This window comes from Trematomus bernacchii, unplaced genomic scaffold (assembly GCF_902827165.1).
Source record: "Trematomus bernacchii unplaced genomic scaffold, fTreBer1.1, whole genome shotgun sequence".
NCBI lineage: Eukaryota > Metazoa > Chordata > Actinopteri > Perciformes > Nototheniidae > Trematomus > Trematomus bernacchii.
The window spans coordinates 28,159,660-28,179,977 of NW_022987720.1; the positions used below are offsets into that span (position 1 = coordinate 28,159,660).

Below are 20,318 nucleotides of genomic sequence, written 5' to 3' on the forward strand. Positions count from 1 at the left end.
AAATAAATATTATTATAGGTCATACTACCAAGAAGGATATCAAGTAATTAAAATAAACCCAACCTTTACCATCTGAAACACTGAAGTGATAAGTGACATGAATGCATACCTTATTATAATTCAGTGATATTTATGGCTCTGAAATGGGCCATTCTGCAATATGCTTACTGTTGGTACTTTAAGTTAATGAGACGCTAAAACACATAAGTAAGTAATATTTTGAATTCAGAACTATGATACAATGAGGGCCATACTCAAGCTTTAATGGTTCATTTATATGCATCCTAGTTGTTGCCTGACAGGCTCACCTCAGGGTAATAAAACCCCGGGTCCTCTGTCAGTCTGTCCTGATTCTCGCCTGAATGAAAACACAGAAGCGACGACACTTCACTGAAGCAGAGTAGTGTCGATAGAAATCTCCTGCAACCTTCCTGTTTTGTATTCTCCCGTGTGAACTGTTTGCGTCTTCTATCAGGTGCGTTTCCCTTCATTCACTGTCATTCTTAGCTGTAGCTTTCCAACTATTTTTTATTAATCACGGCCCATTTAGCAAGCTAACGCTGATTAGCTAACGGCGTTATCATGCGTCAAACTGGGACAGATTTACATTTCCAGAAATGTCCACAAACTCATGCCTTCTGCGACCATTAAATATAGCCATTAAAGCTTTTTGTGCACGGTTGCTTCATTGCTAGTTTATCTGAATTGTGGGGTAAGCAACGTGAGGTTTTGCTAATCCATCCTCTGTTGCACGTTAGCTAACTTAGCTTAGCAAAGCTGGTATTAGCGTTAGCACGTAAACAAAGCCACACTGAACTGAGTTGTTGTGTGTTTTTCCGTCTGTTTTTTTTGTTACATAATTCAGTGTGCTGTCTGCTCAACGCGACAGAGCAACATGGACCCACGGAAAGTGGCAGAGTTAAAGGGCTTCGTGCAGATGTGCGAGGCCAGTTCTGACGTCCTGCACCTGCCGGAGCTGGGCTTCTTCCGGACCTGGTTGCATGGGTCAGTATTCGTGTGTGTGTGTGCGCGTGTGTGTTTGGGGGGGGAGTGTGTGTATGTAACAGTTTAATTGATGATTTATTCTGTAATTGTGTCACTGAAGTTCTTAAAGTTTAAAACATTGTGCAAGTTTACCACGTGCATCAGTCCCGCCCACCTTCCAGAAAGAAACATGGAAGTGTGTGTGTGTGTGTGAAATCAATTGCACCACATCTGAACCCATGCAAAGAAAAAGGTTTCATCCCTTTCTATTTTATAGTCAAATATAGGGCTGTATCGCGATATCGCGATAAATAAATGTCTCGATACCGTCGTGAGACTGACGAAATCTACCGCGATTTTTTTTGAGATTTAAAAAAAAAAAAAACTTTATTTAACCAGGTGGTCCCATTGAGATCATTGATCTCTTTTTCTTTATCGTTACATCCCTAGTCAAATCACATGGAAGCAGGGGCGGATCTACGGTGGGGGCAAGGGGGGGCAGCTGCCCCCCCACTGTAGAGCCTTTCCCCCCCACTGTAGAGCCTTGACCCCCCCCACTGTAGAGCCTTGACCCCCCAGCTGCCCCCCTAACTTTTGTGTCCCTAAAACTGTACTTGTAGAAACAAACCTACACTAATGGCGCATTTCCACTACAGCGCGGTTTAAGCGTGCCGTGCACGGCCCGTTTTTGGTTGCGTTTCCACTAGGCGTAGTACCGGCTAGCGGGTATTATTTCACAGTTTTTCTGGCCCCATAAAATCGAGGTTCTTAGCGGGCCAACAACCAGGCTGAGTCGGGCTGAGTATGCTAAACTAGAGAGAGAGAATCGCTGGCAAGGGGGCTACAACTACAACAAAATGAACATATTTGACCGTGATTTAATTGTAATACACATTTCAAAATGATGCCGAAGTAACAACATACTGATACCGGTTAGTAAAAACCATGAATTAATGCTTTGACAAGTCTGCAGACAGACGGCAGGCGAAAAATCTTTTAAAATGCGTGTTTTCTAAATGGAGATCGGCTAAGCTAACGCAGTATATGCTCCGACCGTCCACACTCACAACAACGGCCTATACAGACATAAATAAACCAGCGACTGTATTCGCCATGACACAGGCAGTCTGTGGTTTGTACTTGTTTAACTTTTGTCTAGTTTCTGAACAGATATGAGGAGCTGTGAGCTTGAGTGCTAACGGCTGATGTTGTTTTTCTGTGGTTTGCATTGAAGATGACGTCACGGCTCCGCCTACACTGCGTTACTATAGTTACTGCCCCAGCTACTAAACTGTAATGGAAACGCAGCATAAAGTGAGCCTGGCCTAACAAGGTCTAACTATACCGTACTAAGCCGAGCGAGGCTCTGCAATGGAAATGCGCCATATGTCCACAAGCTTCTCAAGCAACGAAACAAGCAATTCATTAAATGTGAATAATTTTAAATATCATCTTAGGCCCGTTAAAAACGCAGCTACATCCCTGCATTAAACTGCGGAGCGGCGTTCACACAGACCGCGGCTCACACCGCTGCAGAGAGGGAGCGAGCTGTCCCAGCACCTGAGGGTGGATCAGCTTCCCCTGGGCGCATTTCCCCTTCCACTAGTTTTGTTTTTTATAAGGACGAGAGCTTGAAACAAAATATTAATAAAACGCTGCCGTTTGAATCGATAGCGTTTAACAGACGGTCGCTGTTTGGGGCGTTACGTTACAAAATACTACGCAGAAAGCGCTAGCTGGGAGATCGATCACTTTATTTGCTAAACTATGCGGAACTGTTAAATCCACGTACATTACACATCACAGCAATGAGGCCAGATAATTTAAACCAGGATACATCATTTACCGTCAAACTGGGTCTGAACACAGCTGCCTGTGTGCGTTTGATAAATACTTTCAGATTTTATATTTATTTGCTATGCTACTTATTAGCTACATGGCCCTAAAGGTCCTTACACACCGAGCCGATTTTCGGAGTCGATAGATGTCGGGCCGTCGATGAGTGTCGTGTCGCCCTACTCAGATTGGCGTGTACTGCACAGTCGTGTCTTTTCGGCCGTGCCGACACCTTCCGCCGCCGATTCGACATGTCGAATGTCGCAAAAAAACACTCTGATTGGCTGTCCAGCTTAGCGAATCAGTTCATGAGAAGCGAAATGGAAGTGAGGGACCCAAACAAACTATTAAGAAGGCAAATCTGAGATTTCATTTAACTCCAGCTCTCGACACAGGTTCGGGAAAGCCCCATGAGCTTCTCGCTGTAGAGTGAAAATGGAACGCACACGCTATTTGTTGTTTGTTTATATCACGCAGTCTGTTCTTCTTCTCTCGGTGTATCACGCAGTCTGTCTTTCGGTTGTTGCCTCTTTTGAATGACGAATACACACTACCGACGCCTGCTGGTAAGGAGAGTTATTGCCACTCACGCATGCGCAGTTCGTACGTGCAACTTGGCCGTCGGCTGAAGTCTTTGCGGTGTGTTCCAGTGCGAAACATGGCCAAGACGCAGGAGACGTGAGCCGACGTTCCGTCGGGACGTGTTCTTTGGTGTCAGTTTGGTGTGTAAGGAGCTTAACGTGTAAAGTTACAAGCATTTGTACCAGTGCTTTTCACAAGTAGTGAGGTGAGGCCACAAAGTATAGCGCAGCATTATGCATTTGTTTACATGCCCACCGGAACCCCGAGGCATTACCAACAGATCAACGCACAATCAACCCATACAGGACATCTCTTTCTCCACATTAAGCGTTAGACATTAGAATTGACTATTCTTGTCTGTCACATAAGTGGCACAACTGATGCGGTATTGCGCTAATGGGAAATTATTTTGACCGGAGAGATTTAGATTTGCCGGTCTTCAGCATATTTTACCGGTCATAGTCTGGTAATTACCGACTAACGGGAACTCTAATATACAGTATAAAATACCACATACTGTCCGCCCTCCCATGCCACCCCGGCATGACCTCTTGCCACCCCATGTAAAATATTCTAGAACCGCCACTGCATGGAAGCCATTACGGATTTGAGGCAATTAAAATGACATGTCACAACCATAGTGGCTGAAATAACAGGATATTATCCTAATAATCATCAAATTCTCACCAAAACATCCTAGAATCATTTTGTCATTTTGTTGAAATCTTAATCGGGCTTATAGCCAAGTAAACTACACATTTAAGTAATTTGTCTTTGGTGTATAATGGTGCATGTTTAAAGACCGTAAGAGGAATTCATTATTAAAAAGAAACAAATACAGAACATTGTGTTTTCTTTCGCGATCTGTGATAAAATCCTATAACCATTGGTACTTTGTCAAGGATTTGGATTCATAAAGTAATTACGTTTTGAACAGGATTCCCGCGGGGTCTTAAAAAGTCTTAAATATGATCAAAAAAAATAAGAAAGGTCTTAAATATGATTTCGAAGGTCTTAAAAAAGATCGGATTTGAAAGGTACTTCTGTGTTGCGATCACGTCTAAATGTGTTTTGGGGGAAATGTCCGGGCTGCAGAGTAACCAGTACGGTAAGAGCCTTTCAGTTCCCCCCAACGATTTGAAATAAATCAACATGGAACCAGTAATCATTGTTTCCTCCGGCCCCTTATCGGAGAACACCCAGATGGTAACCCAGCAACCTAACCAAGCTTCAGCTAGCGGCAGTCAGAAACTCAGGTATCTTCGAATCTACTTACAAATAAATATGGGGAAGTTTAAGTTCAACCGTATTTGGTTGGAAAACATCGAATTTAGTGCTTGGTTAAAACCAGTGATGGGGAACGTGTTTTTGAGGCCGCTGCACCTTTTGCAAACAAAATTAGCGTTTGTTTAGCTAATGTAGCGTTAGCTAATGTAGCGTTAGCTAGTGCAGCAGCTCCCGCAACAACATCGTGGGACCTCCGGGTGACGTTTGGGTCTGTCAACCCTAAAAGCGGAGGTGCTGTGGACGCTAAAATACCGTAGCTAAACACCAATCATACAACAGCATGAAGGCAGCAGAGCTCTATATTGGCCATATTTTTTTATTACAAAGCCAGAGTTAAAAATATATCAATATGAACATTTCAAATACCGCGCCGTAACCATAGCAACGTAAGTAGCGTAAACAATGCAGCGCCTCCACGTACAGATGGCAACACCCAGAAATATTCACAAATATTCAGAAACTGTAATGAACAATGACTATTTATTTCAAGAACTTTTATTTACAGAAACTCAACATTTCTAATCTGTGTCACAAATATGCACGTTTTTTTTTGGGCTCCCCCTATTTATCTCAAAGTCGGCCTTCAGGGGAGCTGAACAGTGACTGTTATGTTCAGTCATCGTTCTTATGTTGAACATGAATACATTTACTTTGAAAGTAATTATGGGACGTATTTCTTCTTTCATAGCAATTTTCCTTCATACTTTCTTGCTGTGAAATAGGTCTTAAATTCTATTCAAAGTGGTCTTAAAAAGTCTTAAATTTGAGTTGGTGAAACCTGCAGGAACCCCGTTTGAAACAATACGTATATTTTAATAAAATACAACATGTTCTGGTTATGTTTTAAAGACTGTTGATACAAAACAAAACCATTTTAAGAAATCACCACATTCAGGGAGATATCTATTTAAATTATATAGATCAATCAACAATACATTTAAAAAAAAATCTAATTTTGAATATATTAAATGTATGATTATATTTGGCCTATCCAGCGAATAAAATACCTGAAAACTCCTTGTATTGTTTGCTGAATTGTTCTCCATATTTTATATTTCAGCATGGATTCAAAAATCCCTCCTCCATCCAAGCCAAAGGGGTCGTGCCAAGTGAGACATAACTAAATCATTTATTGAACACTTTTGATACATTTTTTTCCCCACATTTTATGCTGTAACTACTTGCTCTCTGATTTTTTTTTTTAGGGCGGCTGTCCTTGTGGTCCACCTCCTACCTCAGCTCCAGCTCCAGAGCCACAGCCTACCGGACTGTCTGAGGACGAGGAGAGTGATTTAGGTACACACAGTTTCACAAAGTTAATGTGTGTTATGTAAGACAACAGCATAGTGTAACTCTAGAAAAGCATTTCATTCAGCATATTCAGGCAGTAGCCTATACTCAAAAATAAAATCCGAGCTGACAGAAAATGCTCAGTTTTTTTAGTTTAATACACACAGTTAATCTCACACACACTATTATGAACATATAGGTTCACCTACTGAATTAAAAAAGAAAAAATGAACCAAAGAAAGTGAAAACCATAAAGCAGATTCAGGCAGTAGGCGTATAGATTCACACTTAAAAGTATTAGCCTACAGAACAGTTCAGTTTACAGAGAAGAGATAACATCTGATCCTTTTACAACAAACACTATATGCTCATTTTTAGTTACTTAGTACCATTGTAATCCCCAGTTTCTAGAAGTCTAACAGTAATCAGATTTGTGTTATTTAACTGTAAGTGAATACGGTTACCTTTTTTTTTGGTATCCTGATTACATAATCCCGTTGCATGTAATCTGTTACTCTCCAAGCCTGGGAAAGAGTAGATACGGCACACTAATGAATTATCGTTTTGACTTTGGGGTTTCTGTCACTTTTGGATGCTAGCTGAAGCTTCACATTTATAGTACAGACATTAAAGGTGGGGTAGGTAATTCACTTCAGATACACTTTTTGTTATATTCCATGGAATGCTCTTAACATCCCGATAGCAATGAATACATTAAATGCTTTAACGATAAATACATTAAAAAATTCATCTGTGGAAGCCGTGGCGCTGTAAAAAGCAAGTCCAATTATCTGAGCCGGCTCGGCTAAAATAACTGGATGGCCTACCTGCCTGTCAGCCTTTCATCTGTGCACAAACTTATCTCGTGCCCTCATTGGTCATGTGCGCGTTCGTGTGTGTTGGAGGGGCTCTGTAAGGAAGTCTGAAGGAAGAGGCAGATTTTTTTCGGCTGCGTACTTTCAAATTCTAGCGCACTCGAGCTGGTTTCTCCATTCTTACTTAGTACCCTACCTTTAAGGTGAAATACATCTTCTTATCCAACTCTGAGCAAGAAAGCAAAATGGATTATTATCCAAAATGTCAAACAGTTTATTTTTGTAGGTATATTTATAGATTCAGGTCTGAAGGAGGAACATTACATAACTTTGCTGCAGTGCCGTCTCCAACACTAAGGAAAATACACCAAGACATCGAAAAGGCACATTTTAAAGGCCTGTAGTGTGTCTTATATGTTTCTGTGCATGGAAATGGTCCAAACTAGACTACAATCCCAAAGTTCCCTCCAAAATGCAACTATGAGCCTGAAAATGAGCATAATAGGGCCCCTTTAATAAAAATAAAAAAAGCAAGTGAGTCTATCAATAATTGAAAAGTAGATTCATGAGTGCAGTTCGCAGACATGTCCCCATTTTTAAACCTGGCCTTAGTTAATTAGTTATTGAAACGGCAGCATTCCTGAATGTGTGTGAGGCCGTCAGACTGCCGATTTTATTTCCTAAGAATATCCCAAAAATCTTCATAGATTGTGTTCCCCACAAGAGCTCATTGTAAGTCTTGGGTTTATCGCTTTGCTTCTTCAGAAATTGAAATGGAGGGAGTGATTGAACCGGACACCGACGAGCCGCAGGAGATGGGAGATTTTGAAACCACTGAGGTACAATGTTGAGATTTTTCTATATTTTCCAATAACCTTTTATTAATAAAAGATGGAGAATAACTAAGCCACATTGTGTGCATACGTTCCCTCAGGTATCAGAGGAGATGATGGATCAGGCCAATGAGAAGAAGATTGAGGCCATTGATGCTTTAGGAGAAGGTGGGTTGATATTATATTTAGAAAAGGCAGACACATCCATTGGGTAAATGTAACAACATTTAAAATTGAATTATATTTATTCTCTCTTTGTCTGTTATAGGCGATCTGCAGAAAGCCCTGGATCTTTTTACGGAAGCCATCAAGCTGAACCCCTGCGTAGCCATCATGTACGCCAAGAGGGCCAGGTGAGAATCCTCCATGCTCTCTTTGCTTGATGACTAATCCTTCTATAAATGATAGTGAGTGTAACCAGTCGCCCTCTCTCTGTGTGTCAGTGTGTTTATCCAGATGGAGAAACCCAACGCAGCCATCAGGGACTGTGACAGAGCCATCAGCATCAACCCAGACTCTGCACAGCCCTACAAGTGGAGGGGAAAAGCTCACAGGTACATTCCTGACTTTACACACGTGACATAACCAAACACTCAGTGTAAACACGACACACCTAATCTTGTTTTAATCTCAGCGGAGTTTATGATCTGATGGTATCGTATATGCTTGCTTATTGTGTGCGTGTGTGTTGCTGCAGGCTGCTGGGCCACTGGGAGGAGGCCGCCCGGGATCTGGCTACAGCCTGTAAACTGGACTATGACGACGACGCCAGTGCTTTGCTGAAAGAGGTCCAGCCCAAGGTATAAAGCCAGAGAAAGGAGGGAAACAAGCCTAGTTTCACATTGACTGTAATGCAAATATGTTTCCTTTTTTAAAGGTCTCCTATCATGCCAAATGCACTTTTTGATGTCTTTTATACATAAATATGTGTCCCCGGTGTGTCAGGGAACTCATGCAACGTCAGAAAATAAAACCCTCTCTCTTTTCCTCCGTACCCAAATCTCTATAAACGGGGCTACAACGGAGCTGATCCAGATTTGCGTCCAATATGACGTAATATCTGAAATGTGGACCCACGGCCCTATCAGAAAGTTGCTATCAGAAACAATGCCCGACTGTTTTGGACGTAATATGGGCCGTTTCTCAATCGCGAGGATGCTGGCTTTGGTAGCACAGCCGAGCCGAGCATCTTGCTTCAGAAGCGAGGCAAGAATACTTCCTGGCATTCGGAAAACGAAGAGTGGAACAGGCTAGCAAGTGTGCAGGTGTGCGTCATATGAGAGGCCCCGCCTTACATCTTCCGCCACAGATTTGGGGAAATTGGTCCGTGCGCAAAGCATTGTGGGGATTTTAAGGACGTGAAGTCTACCCATGTGCAGCCTCGAAATTTCCCCCAAACCAAGGACGCCGCCTCGGTGGAATTCCAAGTATGCTGGAGATTGGAACAGTCCTTCGGCGGCACTCGATGACGTAGCATCCTTGAAATATTGGCTTGGAAGCCAATATCCTCGCGATTGAGAAACGGCCATGTAGAGAATCAGCCATTTTCTCACAGGGCTGGAACAGAGGGATATGAGGGATTTCTGAAATGCATGATCTGTTTGGTATTTTCAGCAAAACACATCATAGTTTTTATATATTTATATGTTTGTCTGATACCCATAATATAAGCCTAAAAATAGCATAATGGGAGATCTTTAGTAAAGGAGTGGATCCATATTTGTGAAGCTCCCAATGGCAGAATGTGAGTTTGTGCTTCATCTTTATCGTCATCTCTCCCTGTTTCTTTGTTCAGGCGAAGAAAATCATCGAGCACAAACGCAAATACGAGCGTAAAAGAGAGGAGAAGGAGGTCAAAGACAAGCAAGAGCGGATAAAGATGGCCAGAGAGGAGCATGCACGAGCTCAGAGGGTGAGTGGGATGGAGGTGTCCTGTTTCAGACCAGCGATGTGTGGTTTTTGAAGAAATCCATTAACAGGAGAAAGCACTCCTGATTCATCCTGTCCTTTTGTTTCCATCAGGAGGAAGAGGCACGACAGGCCGGAGGAGGATTCTTCCCAGGTAGGAGAGCACTTCAAATGTCATCATACGAGAAGCAAATCAAAGGAGAATACCCTGTGGAAATGATTTGATACTCTTATTAAAGCTGCACAATTTAGAAAACATAACTCCGATTGTTTTGAATGGATTTTGGAATTTTGTCTGGAGAATTACAGGATGATATATATTAGTTTGAATGTTTACATCTCCAAACTGCAGAAATGCTCAGTGTCTCTGTTTTGTTGGGACGTGTTGATGTGTTGTGACTGATTGCTGCTCCAGTTGATGATCCTGTTTTTACATCAGGCGCTGGTGGGTTTCCAGGAGGATTCCCCGGTGGAGCCCCCGGTGGATTTCCCGGAGGATTCCCCGGAGGATTCCCTGGTGGATTCCCCGGTGGATTCCCCGGTGGAGCCCCCGGTGGAGCTCCCGGTGGAGCCCCCGGTGGATTCCCCGGTGGAGCCCCCGCCGGCATGCCCGGTCTCGGTGATCTGCTGAAAGACCCCGAGCTGCTCAACGCCATGAAGGTGAGATAAACTACATAGATCCTCCGTACCACTTCCTCTGATGCAGCCCAGGATGGATATGATATGCAGAGCTTTAAGGAGGAGGTTCAACAATATGGGAAATCCATTTTCTTACCGAGAGTTACATGAGAATAGATCCCGCTCTCAAGGATTTTAGTTGGAAATTGTACTTTGGGTCATGTATTGGGAAGATGTATTTTTAACGCTCTTACTTTGATTTGAATATTGCACTAGGCCATCTTGCTAGGTTGATATGATTTGATGAATTGTGAAGACCTAAATCTGATTTCCAATGCCCTCTCTGGATGAATTTGACCGTGTTTCCCCCCCCCCCCCTGTATTCCCCTCCAGGACCCCGAGGTGATGACGGCCTTCCAGGATGTCGCACAGAACCCAGCCAACATCTCCAAGTACCAGGACAACCCCAAAATCATGGCGCTCGTCACCAAGCTGAGCTCCAAGTTCGGAGCTGCCCCACAGCCGTAAACGAGGACAAGACCCAAAGAGGAGGGAGAGGATCCGTGGTGAAACAATCTGGAGAGCCACGACGCATTTCAACGATTATTCCACTGTGTGCAGATCAAACAGGGCAGCGGGGGGGGCGGCGGGTTAATTAAGTAGAGAAAGTGGGGCGACTTTTTAAATGATCTTAATGAGCCTGTTACACTTAGCATCCTCCTAACTCAGACTGACTTTAACCTGTGTCCCGAAACGCTAAACTGGGGACCCCCGCATTAAGATGCTAACACACAGATGTTTTTACAGCCATTTAACTCGTGGTGATTGTTCAGCTTCCTGTTTGTTTTTCCTTTCTCCAAACAGAGCCGTATTCACAGACAACTGTTGAGATTTCTTTGCTATCAGATGTATTGTTAATGAGTAAAGATAAAAGTCACTGTCCTTGATGTCTGACCCTGTTAAATGATGATTCACAATAAATCCTTTGTTGCTGCAAACCGGTTTAACATTATTTCTAGTTCTTTATATCGTTATACAAACTGATTTTACAGATTACATGCAGTCTTTCTTTTCTTTTTTAGCATCCAGAAGGACCCTCAACTAGGGGTGCATACCGGTACCTGGTATTACCGAAATACTGGGTACCGGCGGCTACGGTATACCGATCGAAATCAGATCCAGTTTTCGTTTTTTTTATATAAAAGTGAGGCGTAATATCCTTAAACTCGCGCCCAAACTCTAGAAATTACGATGTCAATTTTGCCGTGAAACTCCGCAAACGAGTCACTGTGGAGTGTGGGCTGCTTTTAGAAAATCTAAAGTCTGAATGGTGGGGTCTGTAACCACTGCCAGTCTGAGTGGTGGGGTCCGTAACCACTGCCAGTCTGAGTGGTGGGGTCCGTAACCACTGCCAGTCTGAGTGGTGGGGTCTGTAACCACTGCCAGTCTGAATGGTGGGGTCTGTAACCACTGCCAGTCTGAGTGGTGGGGTCTGTAACCACTGCCAGTCTGAATGGTGGGGTCTGTAACCACTGCCAGTCTGAATGGTGGGGTCTGTAACCACTGCCAGTCTGAATGGTGGGGTCTGTAACCACTGCCAGTCTGAATGGTGGGGTCTGTAACCACTGCCAGTCTGAATGGTGGGGTCTGTAACCACTGCCAGTCTGAATGGTGGGGTCTGTAACCACTGCCAGTCTGAATGGTGGGGTCTGTAACCACTGCAAGACATTTATTTCTGGGAAAGGTATCAACACATCCAACCTCCAACCAATGCTGTCTCGTATGGCAAGTACCTTTGTGTTCAGGGAAGCAGCGTGCCAAGCGAGAGAGAGTTCAGTTCAGCAGGTGATATCCTACGCTGTGAAAGGGCCCGTTTGGATCCAGAGAGAGCAGATATTCACAAAACTGAACTGTGATGGGATTAGTTTTCTTTCATCAGGCAAATGTTGATTTTAATGATGCTATTTGTGTTTTCTGGTCAGTAGAATCTCAGGTTGAATATTGATTATAGTGGTGCTATTTTCTTTTTGCATTGACAAGATGTACTATTCACGCCTGATGGTTGTTATAAATGATATTGCAGAATCTGTTTTCTTCATAGATAACTTGTTTTTAATTGTTTGTTCAGTACTAAAAGGTCCAAGTCCCACAATTTAATATTCATTTGACATGTTAACTATATCATAAAGCGCTTCATTGGAGTAATTGCGGGATGATTCCATTTTTCCCTTATGCAACATGAAAGTATCACGATATGTATCGGTTGAGTATCGGTATCGTAAAAAAGTCAACGATATGCATCCCTACTCTCAACCTGTGATTCTGACATGAGTTTAGGTTTTTACTGTCGAGTTTTACTAGCAACGTCATGAAAGCAGCACCTTGTATGTGGAATCCTTGTGGAATCCATTTTGTTATTTAGCATAAATAATTTAATCTCAAACTCACATCTTTATGAATGCAACTGCTTTATCTGAACAAGAAAGCTGCATTTTGAAAGTTGGAATATTGACAAATATGGCTACATTTTAAGTTTGTTACTCGATGGGAACATACCATTATAGACTAACTACCAATTGTTTTGCACATCTTCCTCAATGTTTTAATCAATAAAAAGACAAGTCCATTCTAGGCATTTTCTATAAAAGTCAAGATCTGTTAGATGTATCTTTTCGGGACCAACAGAAACCAAAATATCTGCGAGTCCCTACAGGTGCTGCAGTGTAAACCCGGCAGAGGGCAAGGGGGTTAATAAGGGATCTGATTCAGAGGATTACTGCTCTGACACATGGGCCGTTTCTCAATGTCGAGTATACCTGCTGCAGAGCCACTATTTCAAGTATACTACGTCATCGAGTGGCGCCGAAGGACTGTTTAAATGCATGTTAAATGCCCAGCATTCGGCGCCACTCGATGACTTAGTATACTTGAAATAGTGGCTCTGCAGCAGGTATACTCGACATTGAGAAACGGCCATGGAGTCCTGAATCACTGCTTCAAGCTGTCCACCAAAATGAAATCAAACCATTAACCAACATCTGAAGATCTCGGTTATTTTCAGCAGCTGGACTTCCTGTTTCTCATTTTCTCTCACTGAAGCGTCAGCAGTAAAACAACCCGTTCTTTGTGACAACATGAATGTTTATTTATGAACTTACAACATACCAAAACAAAGACATTTGCGTAAAATAACAACTAGGCTTATTAGCCTGGCGGGGGGGGGGGTGGGGAAGCAGTATGGGTGATGCTCGTAGAAGCCAAGAAAAGGTCAGCATTAATACAGCTAGTGTCCGTATCTGTGGAGAAAAGACAGAGAGAAGAAGTAGCGTTAGTAAAAGGGGTTCATTTCAGGAAATACTCAAAACATTTCACTATCAAAGGCAACAAATGAGGAATTGAAATAACAACACACATCTCCCCAAAGCTATACATCTCTGGTTAAAAGACAAAGTGATCTAAAAGTACTATTACTCACTTCTGAAACTCCCACTCCCTGTTGTCCAGAGGGCACACCTGTCTGGTTTTCAGCCAGCGGGAAATACAGTGGAAATGGAAAGCATGCTGTGGAAGAAAAAAGAAAAAACACATGAATTCAAGCTTCGGAGAAATATGTGAGACCAGCGCTACATTTACAATCTTATAGCCAATGCCCCAAATTAATGTAGCTAATAATTAAATCATTTGTTGGCAATGATCTACGCTATTAAACTAAAGAAGGGTTGTTTGCCTCGGTTATGTTAGTAAATATAGGAAACCTATAGAAGTGTGACTTAACATTGAGAACTTGAACACTAACAGTTTCCCTTCACAAATACAGATTATATATGCATGGAAACAAATATATTTGTTAATGTTTGTCAATTATTTAGGCAAAATTCACTACTGAACTACAAAATATGCCAACATTGTGAAAAGAAGAACCTCTTGAATACTTATACTATGAACAATTATTCTATAACAATGAAAATGTAAACCAAAAATTGCTGACAGGTGTAATGAACACGATAATGGCATGTGCTTGAATTAGAGAACTCACATTGCAGACACCCCAGGCTACAGTGCACTCCTCAGAAGTTGCTGAAGCTTGGTTGGCCTGGCACTCTATACCTGAAGAGGGAGAGAGAAATCTGTCAACAATTCAATTCACACAAACAGGCTGACATTTAGAGCCTCATATCGTGTTGCTTATGTGCTCTTTGACAGCTGCCGCCCATGACCAAATCATTTCTTATACGCAGTCCATTATGTATACAAGGGTAAATTAAACTCACAGAGATCCATGATGTGGTTCCTACAGATGGCACAGTTATCCACCACAATGTCCCAGGCCCACAGCGCAACTGCATTCCACTGGTGGGAAATGTAAAAAATACAATAAATATAAGAAGATGCATTACAATCACTGACAAATGTAGTTAGTAAAAGTAAATGACAGTTTCACAGTACATGTCAAATGCCACAACCAACGTTATGATTGGTGTACTGTTAAAAGATAGGACACAAACAAAGTGTGACTTCGTATTTTGTATAAATGATATGAACTTCAGCCAGATGTCAGTTATTTATAAATAGATAAGGCAAATAATCACCACACTGCTTCTTTCCCACTCTTAAAAATAAGCTCAGTAGTTTTACTATAGGATATGAGATGCTTGCAACATCAAATCTGAGAAGCTGTCACCCAAATACTGAAGTGTTTACATGACTGTCACTGTAATATTACTCTTAACTGTAATTGCGTCATAACATTAAGCTGCTGTTGCTAATGATAATTAACCATTGCTAAGTTAATCGATTAACATGTCTTATAAAACTGGGTTCCTAAAACGCAGTACGCGGGTAGTTTGATAGAAAGTAAGCACAATAAATATTGAAACACATAGTCAGATTGTATATTCAAACCATATTATATACACTTCTTGCAAGTTATAACTTAATGTTTTGAATATTTCTGGAGGCTATCAAACTCCGGAGGGCGGCTTAGCTAAGCTAGGCTAATTTAGCTCGCAGTTAAGAGCTTAGTTATTTACCGTTACGTAGGTCAGGATTTAATGTTAACCTTGGGAAGGCTTTTCTGTTTATTAAACCGTGAGTATTATTGGTGATCCCTGTAACATGACTATAAGTTCTAAGAATATATTTTTTGCTATGAAAAAGATAAGTGCACATTCATGCCCTGTTTGTAGCAGGCTAACAGCTAATAGCTAACTGTCTCTATGTCATTAACGGTTACATTTAGAAAAAGTTAGCTGTATTTAGCGGTCATTTGTGGTTAATGGCAGATTATATGCTATCTTTACATCAATAAACCGTGTCAAACTTACCTTTTTTACTTCAAATCGCTTCTTGCTAGCCCCACTGTTAGTGCCGGTCGGCGTATCAACATCCATAGCTGCTGCCATCTTGCGAGGAGAAATTTTGCCCTGAAGTAAACGTGACCCGGAAGAAAAACAGCGTTTCCGTCAGTGAGAAACGACTTACTGTTGATCCCGATTGTAGTCGTTTGTGTCATGATATGTTCATTGTGGAGAGAATCTTATTGCTCTTATGTTGCTTAAAACAAATGCTTGCTCTGTAAGATGCATTTACATAACGTAAAAAGCGCACAAAAAAAGAAAAAGTTAGGTTCTACCGAGATTTGAACTCGGATCGCTGGATTCAGAGTCCAGAGTGCTAACCATTACACCATAGAACCACATGATGAACAGTGTTGTACAGTAACATTATATAGTTGCCACTGGATTGAAATTATTTGGTGATTTAGTCCCTTATCAATTTAAAGTTGACATGTTTTAACCCTTTTTCACGATTTTGAACTGTTATTGAGTCATTCTTACCTAAAAACTCTCTTAAACTTGCATCTTCAATACATTCGGGGCCACTTATAAATCCCCTTCCACAAATATTGAACCTTCTTTGACACCAAGTAAAAGATCCCCTTTGTCAGATTTTTTAATGGGATTATTGGGATAGAATATATTCAGAACATGAGTGGTGGGTGACATTACATTGCGAAACTGAACAGGAGCCACTCCCATCTCCACAATTCACACTCGATGCATAATATAAGTGTAGCATCAGCATTTCAACGTCCAACCTACAATCATCTAATGCATGTTTCAAATACCAATATCAGATCATTCTGGCTGATCATTATCTTATTCAGCTCTCAGTTTAACATACAACTCAAAATGACCAGATAACCCCTAGATGGCCAAGCAGATAGTCATTTATAGACTATTTATTATTCATTGTAGTGTACTCTCTTCATTTTTTTGTCCCCTTATCACTTTTTGCTATTCTGTTTTAGCATGCTCAGACAGTCAATTGTGTATGTAAACTCCAAACAGAATGAATTGTGATCTTAAACTCTTTAATAAAAAGAGGCTGTTCAGACTTTCAATTTGTTTTATTTCACTTATTACAGTGTCTTCTGGTTCTTTGTCACTTTTGGTGCCATCAGCCTTTGAGGTTTTTTCTTGGTGGGTTTTGGTAGTTTAGCTTTTGCAGGTCTAGCTTTGACTCCAGAGACCTTTGAGACACTGGCTTTGGGTTTCTTGACTTTTGGTAGTCTGGGGGCCGTAACAACCTTCTCATCTGGAGGAGATATGCTTTCTGTGCAGGACTTGAACACAGGGACGTCCCTGACCTTCTGACCTCTTATCTCAAGAGGCTGCCCACAGGTCGCGATCACCTCAAACTTAAGCTTTTCCATCCACCTGGGAGAGAGAAACAGACAAAAAATAGTTGTCATTAATTATCCAGAAAATGCTAGTTAATTTCCAGGTTTTAGGACACATTCCTGCAACACAAGATTTCCAAAAATAGTGGTATCTGGTAAACTTCCTTCTCTTATTCCAGGTAAACTGACCTTCGTAGTGGCAGCAGAGCACAGTCGCACAGCAGGGGGTTTTCCTTTAGGTCAACCACCTCCAGGCCGGTGAGGGGGCTCAGGTCAGGAAGCTCCGTCAGCTGGTTCCCTCTCACAGTCAGAGCCTTCAGCCCCGGACCGAGCCCTCTCAGAGCGTCCAGGGACATCTGCACACAGATACAATATAAAGAGCTGATTAACAATAAGTCCTTGCCAAGTTGTTAGCACGGATCAGGCCTCAGTGTAATTAATAGTGTTAATCCAACATTTAATTTCACGCATATGGTCATATTTATGCTTACAAACCTGATGAGGAGGCAGATGTTTTTTCTTTTGTTAGATCTCTTAACTCCATCTAGTACAAATGCTGACTCCAGAGGAACTCACCCCCCATTGCTCTTCCTTTTAACAATATAAACTCTTCTCAATGGAGAGAATAACTTTTACTCTCAGACTCCTTAAGAAGAATGGATGGATGAATGATTGGGGAAAATGGCATTGTAATAAATGTCCAGAATCTTAACAATGTCTTATATATGCATTGTGAACTGAACCTGTGCTTTTATTGTGCTGTTAGCATGATAAATCTCAATACTAATTTTTATTGAATGGATCTTGAACGCATCATAATGTAACCTCACTTCCTCGGCTCCTTACAGCTAACTAAACTCAATTAATTAGCACTACACACGGCACCTATTGCACGTCTGTCCGTCCTGGGAGAGGGATCCCTCCTCTGTTGCTCTCCCTGAGGTTTCTCCCATGTTCCCCTTTAAACTGTGGGGTTTTTCTCTGGAAGTGTTTCCTTGTACGATGTGAGGGTCTAAGGACAGAGGGTGTCGTATTGTCATACTGATATTCTGTACAAACTGTGACGTCCACTGAGACAAATGTAACATTTGTGATATTGGGCTATATAAATAAACATTGATTGATTGATTGATTGATTGATTGAACTAGCTCTCCTGCACAATTCAACATAATATTTACTTTTCAAAGGTCTCTCCTACCTTCTCCACGCCCATCTGATCCATGTAGAGCCTCTTCAGACTTTGAGATATGGGCTGGAAAGCGTTTGGTCCCACGTAGCGGATTGAATTCTGCGACAGGTTGAGCTCCTCTAGGTTCGCAGCCCGGGACAGAGCGTGGGTAGGAATCTCCTTCAGCTGGTTTGAATCCAGGTGAAGTGTACCGAGGAAAGCAGAGTCCAGAGAACCCTTTGCAACTGAAGTTATGGTGTTGTTGGTCAAGTAAAGTTCTCTGAGTTTAGGGGTTTTCGAGGACAGCAAACCAGCGGGTTCTAGTTTGGAGATGGCATTTCTCTCCAGGTGTAACACGAACAGACTTGGTAAGAGAGCCAGAGCTACAGGAGGGACACAAAGAGACATCAAATATCATGTTTTTTTGTACTTTCCTGTGCTTCTTATATTTCATCTATCTAACCACTCACCTGATCCTGGAAATTGTAGCAGTCGGTTCCCTTCCAGGTGAAGGTAGTTGAGCTTTGGGGCTCCAGAAAACGCTCCAGGGTCCAAAGACGTGATGTCGTTTTCCGAAAGATACAAATAAAACAGGCTCTTCATTCCCCGAAAGGCCCCGCCCTCGATTTCGTGGATTTTGCAGAACTCCATATGAAGAGAGACCACCTGGCTGGTGCCGGGGAAGCTGTTGGCAGGGAGGTGGTGGAAGTGGTTACTGCGTAGGTCGAGCATCTGCGTCTTGGCGGGGAAACCTCGCGGGACTTTGGTGTGACCCCGACCCTCACAGGTGGCGTGCTGAGCTTCAACCTGGGGAGGGTTGAAATCAGAGTATTATCAACAATACATCTTAGTGGGTTTTGTAACAGTAGTGGGTAAGGTCTTCAGATATTTTACTTTATTTGTAAATAGATTCAAGATTCAAGATTCAGATTCAAAGATGACCCGAGCTCCTCCAACAATGCAACATATATAATAAAATACAAAAATACAAAATAAAAAGTAGTGCACAAAGTCTATAGAATATGGGATATGTACAAGAACAGAATATGAAATTAAATTATGTAAATTAAGACAAAATTAAATACGGTTTATTGCAATGATAACTATTTATATAAATTAGTAGATTGCAAGATGACAACAGGAATGTTTATCGGGGCGCTTAACATACATACACAAATATTTTCAATATCTAGTCGCTACATTTGTCTGTGTGTAAATTGGTGCTTAGGCAATAAGTGTTAACCTAATTTTAAGAGCAGATAATGATGTTACGACGTGGGTGTATGAAAAAAGCTATGCTGGGGGCTGGGAAACCAAAAAAACAAGCTGAAAGACAATAAAAGGTCTAAAGTAACTGCAGAGCTGGGTGATAATTATTTGTGGACTGGGAAACCAAAACATTTGGAAAGAACTTCTGGGCTCATTTGCACCCTTTAAGTTCATTTATTTATTTAGATTATATATACTATTTTGTATGTTCTTACCCACTATGACTATGTATGTCATTAAGTATGGTATTCCTGTCATGCTATGTTTTTTCTTTATTATTTCTTGTTGGCTGTTCTGTATGTCTTCTATGTTGAAAAAGGGATTTCCATCAAAATATTTGAAACAAGATCTGAAAGAACTGCAAAGCTCGTTGATAGTTATCTGGTTTCATTTTTCTACAAACACTTTCATTTGCATTCAGCCCAACTTAATAACATTTACACAACACATTGTTCCGCAATTCTTGTATCAGACAGTAAGTCACTCACATCGCAGTCGCAGTTCTCCGGACACTTCCCTTTCTGTTTGGGCTTGGCTGTGGGGGGGGCGCTCTCTGTGGGCTCCAACTCAAACTCCTCCTTCAGAACTTCCCCCCGGCTGCGGCAGCGCAGATCCAGAGGAGCCACGCTCTGCAGGGGCTCCTGTGAGAGGTGGGGGGGCCCCACACAGGCCCCCAGCAGCTTCACATTACGGACCCTCGCCCACTCCCTCAGGGGCCGCATGAAGCAGTTACAGTACAAGGGGTTGCCTTTGAGAATAATTAGTATAAGATAAAAAAAAACGTAATTAATCAGTGTTTGGAAAATTGAAACGTTATAGCAGCGACAGAGATAAGAGTGAAACACAGGATGTGAAGGTGAGAGTTTGAACAAGGATAATAATAATAATAATAATAACAACAAATACAAAAAGTACTTAAAAGTATACATTGAATTATAGATATTTATTGTTAATAATATTTAATATATATAAAAATGTCAATTTGGAAGTGCGAGGACAGGAACTAAAGATGACCCTAACTTTTTACTTTTATTATTCTTTACTT

General features: G+C 41.7%; 3 protein-coding genes and 1 non-coding gene across 4 annotated transcripts in view; 1 reads left to right on the plus strand and 3 right to left on the minus strand.

The window, feature by feature from the left end:
- Window positions 1–330: 330 nt before the first annotated feature.
- On the plus strand, window positions 331–11,151 carry st13 (ST13 Hsp70 interacting protein). Its single transcript, XM_034143557.1, has 13 exons — window positions 331–475; window positions 866–1,005; window positions 5,750–5,798; window positions 5,895–5,985; window positions 7,560–7,633; window positions 7,729–7,795; window positions 7,896–7,980; window positions 8,071–8,181; window positions 8,325–8,427; window positions 9,423–9,539; window positions 9,650–9,689; window positions 9,975–10,195; window positions 10,547–11,151. The coding sequence occupies exons 2-13, from the start codon at window positions 896–898 to the stop codon at window positions 10,679–10,681; spliced, it is 1,203 nt and encodes a 400-aa protein (XP_033999448.1). The 5' UTR covers window positions 331–475; window positions 866–895; the 3' UTR covers window positions 10,682–11,151.
- Window positions 11,152–13,273: 2,122 nt separating this feature from the next.
- rbx1 (ring-box 1, E3 ubiquitin protein ligase) lies at window positions 13,274–15,606 on the minus strand. Its single transcript, XM_034143305.1, has 5 exons — window positions 15,478–15,606; window positions 14,425–14,503; window positions 14,190–14,260; window positions 13,629–13,714; window positions 13,274–13,449 (listed from the first exon to the last, which is right to left on the minus strand). The coding sequence occupies exons 1-5, from the start codon at window positions 15,553–15,555 to the stop codon at window positions 13,437–13,439; spliced, it is 327 nt and encodes a 108-aa protein (XP_033999196.1). The 5' UTR covers window positions 15,556–15,606; the 3' UTR covers window positions 13,274–13,436.
- A 170-nt stretch (window positions 15,607–15,776) lies between these two features.
- Window positions 15,777–15,848, minus strand: trnaq-cug. Its single transcript has one exon. It is a non-coding gene; the product is annotated as a tRNA-Gln (tRNA).
- A 695-nt stretch (window positions 15,849–16,543) lies between these two features.
- Window positions 16,544–20,318, minus strand: part of chadla (chondroadherin-like a) — a 12,171-nt gene continuing 8,396 nt past the window's right edge. The window contains exons 6-10 of the mRNA XM_034143687.1: window positions 19,762–20,021; window positions 18,475–18,811; window positions 18,035–18,387; window positions 17,025–17,191; window positions 16,544–16,872 (exon numbers count right to left, since the gene is read on the minus strand). Coding sequence (XP_033999578.1) covers window positions 16,575–16,872; window positions 17,025–17,191; window positions 18,035–18,387; window positions 18,475–18,811; window positions 19,762–20,021 — 1,415 coding nt within the window. The 3' untranslated portion in view covers window positions 16,544–16,574. The remainder of the gene's footprint in view (window positions 16,873–17,024; window positions 17,192–18,034; window positions 18,388–18,474; window positions 18,812–19,761; window positions 20,022–20,318) is intronic.

Coding starts and splice junctions, on each gene's coding strand:
- st13 (XM_034143557.1), top strand. CDS start 896: ATGGACCCACGGAAAGTGGCAGAGTTAAAGGGCTTCGTGCAGATGTGC. Junction 7,634..7,728: donor GAGATTTTGAAACCACTGAG/GTACAATGTTGA, acceptor ACGTTCCCTCAG/GTATCAGAGGAGATGATGGA. Junction 8,428..9,422: donor TGAAAGAGGTCCAGCCCAAG/GTATAAAGCCAG, acceptor TTCTTTGTTCAG/GCGAAGAAAATCATCGAGCA.
- rbx1 (XM_034143305.1), bottom strand. CDS start 15,555: ATGGCAGCAGCTATGGATGTTGATACGCCGACCGGCACTAACAGTGGG. Junction 14,504..15,477: donor AGCGATTTGAAGTAAAAAAG/GTAAGTTTGACA, acceptor ATTTCCCACCAG/TGGAATGCAGTTGCGCTGTG. Junction 14,261..14,424: donor GAACCACATCATGGATCTCT/GTGAGTTTAATT, acceptor CTCCCTCTTCAG/GTATAGAGTGCCAGGCCAAC.